The sequence below is a fragment of the Sinohyriopsis cumingii genome, chromosome 11 (genome assembly GCF_028554795.1).
Source record: "Sinohyriopsis cumingii isolate HCF-2022 chromosome 11, ASM2855479v2, whole genome shotgun sequence".
NCBI classification, from domain to species: domain Eukaryota; kingdom Metazoa; phylum Mollusca; class Bivalvia; order Unionida; family Unionidae; genus Sinohyriopsis; species Sinohyriopsis cumingii.
This window is the reverse complement of record NC_142971.1, coordinates 70,744,322-70,753,338: the sequence shown is the minus strand read 5'-3', so window position 1 is coordinate 70,753,338 and position 9,017 is coordinate 70,744,322. Positions and strand designations below refer to the sequence as shown.

General features: G+C 33.7%; 1 protein-coding gene across 1 annotated transcript; it reads right to left on the bottom strand.

Annotated features, from left to right (window-relative positions):
* Positions 1-1,084: 1,084 nt before the first annotated feature.
* Positions 1,085-8,740, bottom strand: LOC149788683 (uncharacterized). The gene is made up of 4 exons (XM_089975568.1): positions 8,446-8,740; positions 6,310-6,480; positions 5,063-5,240; positions 1,085-1,949 (listed from the first exon to the last, which is right to left on the bottom strand). The coding sequence occupies exons 1-4, from the start codon at positions 8,738-8,740 to the stop codon at positions 1,865-1,867; spliced, it is 729 nt and encodes a 242-aa protein (XP_089831694.1). The 3' UTR covers positions 1,085-1,864.
* Positions 8,741-9,017: the final 277 nt, after the last annotated feature.

Here is a 9,017-nt window from a genome sequence, read left to right as displayed (position 1 = left end):
ACAAATTGAAATTTCGCTTTGACATCGAGAAAACCGAGGGAGGTGGGGCGGCGTTAGGGAATTGGGCTGTTTACTGACTGAATCCTCATTTTACAATCAAGTCGATAACAATTTTTAATAACGCTCTTTTTCTAATGAAGTTGTTCGGTTTTTTGTATACATGACATTTATTTTCAACATGTCCAACTTGTAAAAGATCGTTCCAACTGGTTTCAACAACCATCACATGTACGCGAAAAATCTGTGTAACACATCAATGCCTTTTATTTTCTTGATGAGTCTAATTCCCATAGTGGTGTTTAATAGTATCCTGCCAAATCGGGAGTCCACAGAACAGGGAACTAGACTAAATGTTGATATACCCCCAAACAAGAATCCTTTTTTAAAAAACAAAAACAAAAAACGCGACATTTATTTCGTGAAACGATCTTCTATGTCGAAACTCATTTTTTGTATTGTTAAATTAGTACAGTATTGATGTCGTGATTTCATTGGAAGTATTAATGAAACTTCTTATCATCCTTGAGGTTATCTCCAAGTGCCAGTTCAAAAATTCTCTGAAACTCGCTTGCCCACAATGGTCCGTATCTGTGAAAACAAGCTCTTTATTTTACGAAGTATTCATTTCGCTTGGCTGCATTGCTATCTTTGATAACAGTTATGAAAGAGTCTGTTAATTTAAGGTAGTTTATGTTACATACACGATAACATTTATAACAGTGTTCGATTATTCAAATGAAGCGAGTTCACACGACATACGACCGGGATCACTAGATTTTAAGTTTATAAGATTTTTGTGCCTTTTAACTTTTCTTTTATTCCACCTCCTTTATTTGATTCAAAATACATACTTAACGTGATAATACAAAGGAGGCCAGCTTTTCGTTCAATGCAACAATACAACAAATACTTCCACAAGTCAGTTATCAAAACACGGTCGGCACTTAATTAGGTTCTCGGAGAAACGCGCGCGGACATAGCTGCTAAGAAAGATTGACGCATTTTACGTTTAGTTACAAGAGGACACATTGCATTTATGATGATTACACTTAAAAGAAACTAAAAGATAGAACTAGAACACAACTTTCAGTTGATAAATAAATTATTTAATTTGTATTTATTTATTAAAGTACTGCCTCCACTCGGCGTAAGTGACATTTTCATTGATTGAAATTAACTTATACAAAAATCAGGGTACATATAATCAATCATGGAGGATAGCAAATATACACCAAACAGAACGGAAAGTGCTATCCCTGAATTACACAGAGAAATGCTTGATAATACTGACAGAATTTGTATAAATACGAAAAAATACAGGTAAGATGTATACTCTGCGGAGATTTCAGTTGAATTAAATCAAAAGCATGTTCTATTACCGCTTATTGGATTTTTATAATACAAAAACTATCAACACTATTAATTAGATTTTAGTACAATCGGACATACCTATTAGGAGTAGATTTGATACTCAGATTTCAGTCTTGCACAAGTTATTCATTTATTATTTTAAACATAGAGCTGTATTGGATCACAGTCTATTTAATAAGGAACAAAGATTATGTTATTAATACATTTGTAATCTTACAAATAGGGAGTTAAGATGAATTTAATTACAAATGGAGGAATGAAAGAAAGTTGTCACTGATGACAAGATACTGCTTTGAGCAATTGCAGAAAGTAAAATCGCCCCATATAATCAACGGAAATGTAGTAGAGTAGAGGAATTATCGACTTCAAACTTCCAAAACCTCATCAACAGAATCTAAAGCATGCAACTATGGTTCAGTGTCAGAAAGGTCAGCTACGTGAATTCCACGCATTTTGGCATTGAAAGAATGCAACTGTTCTTCATTAAGTAGCTCTATTTATGGCACGTCGATATTGTCTTCATCACTTGGCTCAGGTAACGGTGCATCTGGATCCATTCCATACTCTGGTAGAGCGTCCTAAATGAAGAAAATAATACTAATAATAATTTTGTCTGCAATGTATTCATTCATTTTTTATAGTTAAAAAAAATGATTCAAAGACGCAAATAAGTTTGGCTCTTAAGAAATGAATTCGTTTAAGAGAATGAGCTACGGTGGCACAGTTCTAACTTCCAAATATCACCAACAAATGTTAGGCTAAGAGAATAGCATATACTGTCTTGCAGAACCGGCAATAAACAAATTTGTAATTTGGTCTGCATGGTAAACTCATGAAAGTTTTCCGTGCTAAAAGAAATTGTGCCTCGATATTGGACAAACAGTTTTCTGAAATTCTAAACATTTTGTCGAATTCTGTCTGTTAAGTTATATAAAGCAGAAATGTTACAATCAGATGTCCTTTAACTGCTATTTATAGTGACATGCATGGAATTTTGCTTTATATTGTTATTGTAATGTTTCGCTGATTGTAAATTTTGTATGTTTTATGAGCTTGATAGAATATATTTCGAAAATACAGGTACTTTCTACTTAACGAAGTAGCACACTGTGAAGTTGTAGTCATTTGTTATGACTTTGGTAATCACATACACTGCTAATTAGAAGCAAACACACACACACACACACACACATACACACATTGATACAATAATGGTAGGTATTTTAAGGAACGTGCAGATTGTATAGTGCCCAGTTTCAAATCTCTTCAGTCTTTCTGGTTTCTTTCTTTACCAATAGGCCACATTGCTTAAAACGAGACAAGCTTCTCGCCTGAGCTAATTCTTCGAAGTATTCGTTGGCAATAACTTGATTCTCGTTAAATATACGCTGCAGTCCAAGTATAAATAGCTGGCAGGGAGTCTTGTTGTTCTCAGTTCTCAATTTATGATTGTTCCATGAATTCATAAACTGGAATAGTCTGTAGTTTATCACATTTCTGTACACATAATGCAGGCAGAATACATGTTTCTCCGAATCTGGATCAAAAAAGCCTTTGACTTCCAATGATACGAAAAGCTCATAAAATAAAGAAACACAGCATTCTACACATCACGCCATAGCCTCTCTATCCTCAAATTATGGACACTTTTTCCAGTTAGAAAACTTCCCCTATTAAGGTCCCGACGAGGGTGTGAGAGCATGTACTGAGCAACTTCACGGTTTTCCACACCCATGTCCCCTCTCACTCGGGAAGGAAGGCCCCATTTGGAAACGGCTTCAGTGAAATGGTTTAAAACTGTTGAAGCTCTATTATCACAGTTGCAAGCTAGGTAGACAATAAGTCTTGTGAAACCATCGATTAATCCGTGTATTACAAAATGCCATCTGTAGAATATATGTATATCGCTTTCCACGTTATATGAGACAAGAAAATGTATTGCTTTCCTGCAAGAGATGGATATAACAATGATAACACCGCGCGTATTATTATCTAATATAAAGTAGATCACTGACACATTGCTTGATCTCTCACTCTCGAATGTCGTCCATCATACCTTACACTCCACATACATAAGTGTTAAATGTAAACTCCCGTTATTAAGATATTTGAAAGTAGCTAAGAAATGCATTATAACTGAAGAAAATCTCCAAGTGTTCCTATAAAGTTTGCTAAGCAATTGAATGTCAACACATTCTTGATTCATTCTTATTAAACATTGTATTGCTCAGAAATTTGTAAGATTCATAGTTATTGGTGTCATATCTTAATTAAACATGAATACTAAATGACCAAATAACTTATTGATCTCCATATGAATATCAAACCCAGTTTCCTCAAAAGTATGAAATAATAATTCTCTCTTGTCTTTATATTTATAACCAATGCAGACAAAATGTTTTTCGGCCTCTGCTTTATTTACACAAATGGAGTAATATTTAGCATCTCTTGGAATAATAGCTGTAAGACAACCGCGAGTTTCAACTGTACAAATGTTTGAAGCTGTTTCTGTTCAAAGTTTATTAATATTTATCTCCCAAACATGTTCAAATCCTAAATATCTGATTAAGCTTGTTAGAATCTTGCACTATATAGTCGTGTCACTGTTTTGTGTTTTCATGTGCGCATCTGTATGCAAGGGAATCCTTTGGGTGTTCCGATAGATGTACCCGGTATTATGTGTTCAACATTGCATATGAGATGGAAATACTTACCTAACTCGATGCTGCTAAACGTTTTAATGTCCAAAACAAAATGTCAAAATCCTAATAAATAGTTAGTCATAAACATTCATGTCATTTAACCTCTTTACATCAATCAAAGTCGATTATGTCAATTTTCATGATCGTAAGTTGTAATAGGTTGAAGAATAGAGGTTATAAATTTAGCCCCCTACCTTCGCATTTGTCTGCGATGGCTACTTTTTACTTAGACAAAAATATTCAAGCTTACCAGAGCATTAAACAATTATTATGTTCTGCTAACCTCAGTACAATTAATTTTATTTTAATTGCCAATTATTGATAAGTTTACCAACTACATGAAATATTACCTCAAATTGTGTTAGTGTGAAAGAGTTAGACACCGTCTCCGTCGGCATTTTGCAAGCCATTACTTTTAGATGCATATATTATCAAATCATCTTGGCACATTAAGCAATTAATATGAATATCATATAACACGACAAGATCATATGAGGAACAAAACATGTCTGAGAGATTATTTGTATATGCGTTATTTCATCAACTTGACCCACTACTATATGTCATTTCCAACATGATAGACTTGTAAAAATCGGGAAAATAAGCAAAAAATTTACTCTTATCTAATCATCATCAACGTCCAAGATCAACATGTATTGAATATCGTTAATAATACTTACATTAACAAGTAACTAACTGCCATTTATGGATCTGATGTTATGATGTCCTTGCCCAATTTTCATGTTATACGTCCGAACTATTTAAGAGAAATGACTGAATTTTTTATGCTGTAACTTTATTCTTTCCAATAAAATGTGTTCAGAATTGAAAGGTTTTATCTTGGAGATGCTAAGATATAGAAAATTTGGAGTAAAATTATGTGTTATTTAATTTTAAGATTTCGGAGCCTAGGAAATTAAATTAACAAAACTTTGGGTACTGAGATAATTTATTGTTAGCACATGTAATATAACTGAGTGGAACACTACCGTATCAGTTTGTGATTGCCATCCATATGCCACAAGGCAAGAGGGGACGGAACTGAATAAACCCTTCGCTGCCTCAATTGTTGTCCAACCGGATCTACAGTTCTAACTGCTCTCCTTATTCTCTCTCTTTGTACATGGATACCTTGTGAAATGAGATGACCTTCGATTGTCTTTAAACCTAAAGAAACAAGTATTTAAAACATGACTACAAGCATTGAATTCATAAAAAATAACATTGTTTATTTATTTGCAGATATAACATTTACAGTCGGTACCATTCCAGGATAAAATTAAGGATCTAAATGAATTAAAATGTGATTGGTCTCTTAGGTGATTCGGTAGCTCATTCCACAGAATGACAGTTGCATACATAAACTATTTGTTTGTCATACAATGAGGTTTTCATTGCTGGGGCAATTAACATAATTCACTATCTAAAATTGTATTTATAAACAAATATTTATTATATTCTTAAAACATATAAATTATCCAAACATTGGGAAGCGCACACTTATTCAGAATTTGAAAGTCTCTAAAGTCATGACCTAAGTTGCACACTTTCAGGGTTGTCAGTTTTGCCTTAAGAGTTAATGATAAATGCTTGTGTAAATAATCATACTCACACCGATAAGCATGTTTTTGTTGTTGTATTTTTCAAGCTTAGTAGTGTTCAGGTCGCTGCAGAAGTAGCAGGCCACTGGACTGAATTTGAAATGTGATAGGATAAATGTATGCAAGATCGCTTGTTTGTTGAATCTGATTAACTTCGGACCAATACTTTCAAGACAGTTAAATGCCTTCAAGCTTTCCCACAAAGATTTCGTTTTACATGCAAATCGAACTGCACTTGTTAGTCTATGACAATCACCGGCAGTTAAACGATATCGGCACAGTTCATGAAAGCACTGATCATGTTTTCATCTGTTTAAATACCATTCTTGTTGCAAATAAAAATGAGAGTTTTTAACACACGTCAGTTATTATCTACAGTTTGAGCCCCATGCCGAAATATCTTTTAGTCGGCGCTTGGGATATGTTGGGCAAAGTCGCTGTATGGAAAAATGACCAGGAGTCTCTACAAAGTTAGAGTCGTTAATTGATCTTTAAAAACAGTTGCGGAAAAGCAAAGCCCCATCCCCAATAAAAATTTCAAAACTGATATAACAATATACACATCAATGAACATAAATAACAACTATTTTACTGTACACACAGAAGTCATTTAGTTGAAGAAAAAGAACTCTTACCTGAACGAGGAAAGTTGTTGATTATTGAATGCACCATCGATATTAGCTCAATATCACTTATATCACTGAATCGTATCCCATGAGTCAAGCGGAAGTTTGCTAGTCTCCGCTCTACAGTTTTCCTGCTTACCCCAAGCATACTTGCCATATCTCCTGATGTAAAGTAATTTTCTGGAGAAAAATTAATACAGACGTGATTACAAATAATTTTCCAAAGCACGAGAAAGATTTTCCATATAAAGGTTTATGTTATGTGGATATAATAGAGAGAATATAAATCGGTTAGTAATGTCTAAAAGACAAAATTTCAGAGTATAAAAATCATTAACTGTCACTATAGACACATTTTAATTATATGTGTATGATAATACAAAATTTGCACCAGGAAGACGTTTTGAGCCCGAGCGCGATCACGATGGTTCAAAATCATCTGAGTTCTTGGGCAAACGTGTGCAAACATCATAAGGTATATAGTATAGTTATTCATACACGATGAAGTCTTAGCCACTTAACTTCTATTCCAAATACCCAACGAATGAAGTTTCATACAGGAAAAGAAAATAATAATGTTCAAACTACGCATGTAATTCTGATGCATGAAAACAGATGACGTCAATAAAAAGACATGAGGTCAAAGCACGTTGAGAGTGCCCAATCACGTGTGACGTTTTATAAAGGGATGCAAACACCATATGAAAATAAACTGTCAGACAGATTTTTTTTTAAAATAATGTTTTACAACATTTGGTAATAAAAATATTATTTAATTAAAACGAAAATAAAAGCAATGATTATTTTGAGACGCATAGGATATATGTTTCTAATAATATCCTATCTTTTTATACTTTCTACTTGAGGAAAGTTTTGCGTTATGAAATAATTCAATTAATTTTGAAAAAATGCACTACATGACTATATATATATATATATATATATATATATATATATATATATATATATATATATATATATATATATCATATGGAATAAAGAATCGTGCAAACAAACCAAAGAAAACACAATTTCTCTTATAATGTACGGTGGTAAAATTATCGATTGTAGAATAGCATGTGAAGTCTTTGACAGTACTATAAATTAAATTTCAATACATGGTTCTTTAAGGACTAAAATATTCGTACATGCTCCCATTTATTTGCAAACCTGCCAACACACACACACACACACACACACCGATGTTAAAACGAAAATGCATCAAGGATATAAAAAAATTCACAAAACTTAGTCATTTAATTCATAATTTCTAACCTGATTGTCACCAAAGAGTGCCATGCACTGTCATTTTGTCGGCGTTTCGAATCAAACGGGAGTTTTGTAAGTAACATAGTCGCCATATTTGCATAGGCAAGTCTATGTTTTTAAGCAACAGGGGTAATGTAGTTCACCGTCTTTGATAATTTCAGTAATTACGGAAATTTTTGGTGTTACATGTCTCTAGCATGTGTATACGAGAGTTGTCCTTTTTATTTGCTCAATTTGGTCACGAAATATTAAACATAGACATTTTTAATGAAATGGACTGTTCTATAAACCAGAAAAGGTTAGTGAGCAATCTGTCGCTTGTTTATATCGAGAGCGTCCGTTTGATTTGAAATGCCAATAGGTCCGCAGTGTTAGGGAACTATTATCAACTGTAATTTAGAAATTATAAATCAGTGAATGAAATTACTTAATTTCGTGCATCTTTATGTTCTTGATACTTTTTTATTGCAAAATTTGTAACGGGGTACAAACGAACGGGGTGGTGTGAGAATAATATACTCATTGACATTACCTAACTGATGTTTACCATTTATCATTTCCTAAGTGTTGTTGTATAAACAGCTTAAATCCCGATACCTTATAATATTCAGGATAACGAAATCATTTAGCCAGACGGACAGATAATGATACTCAAGAAAGAATGTCATGTCTTACAATATTGAAAACTATCAACGCTTAAAAATGACACCTCTATGATATGCTTGCATACGGAAGCATTATCAAATATTGTGCATGAACATCAGAAAAATAAAGAAGTTGGAAGCAGTAAACACTGCTTATGTGTTAGGGGATAACAATGGAACATGTAAATATAATATACAGCATGTTAGTGTGTCAGTTGAGTTAAGAAATTACCGATGAAAAAATGTAGTTGTGCCTTTCTTATGTCATAAAGAGGTCTGCCCCTATGCCCAGTATAGACTTGCGAGGCCCTGTACCGGTGGTCTTCGCTGACTGGCATAGAATTGATATCGGTTTTGTCAAGGATACTACGAGCTTGTCCAAGTAGCTCAATCACTTCGGCAGGCACTGATACATCCTGCAGGGATTCCTCCATTAAAATCTCAATTCCACGTACCTGAGTCCTTATAATGTTCTCTGCTTCCATCCTATTTGACATGCGCTCTTTACACTTTCTCAATTCTTCCATGATAAAGTTTACTAACGACACCAATCCTGTTGAACCAGAATACATTTTTGTGGTAACATATCATCAGAGTGAAATGGAATTCAAAAGTACCCCATTATCAAGAATGGCAAAACTTTCTTTAGAGTCGATTGAGTTCATTTGTCATTTCAGGCAATGGAATTGTGTTGATTTGAAGAGGCAATGAACTGAAGTGATAAATGTTTCAATAGTTATAAAATCACACATTCATCGCAAGTAGTGAAGCTATTACATGTGGATAAAGCATTTTTCCTGGACC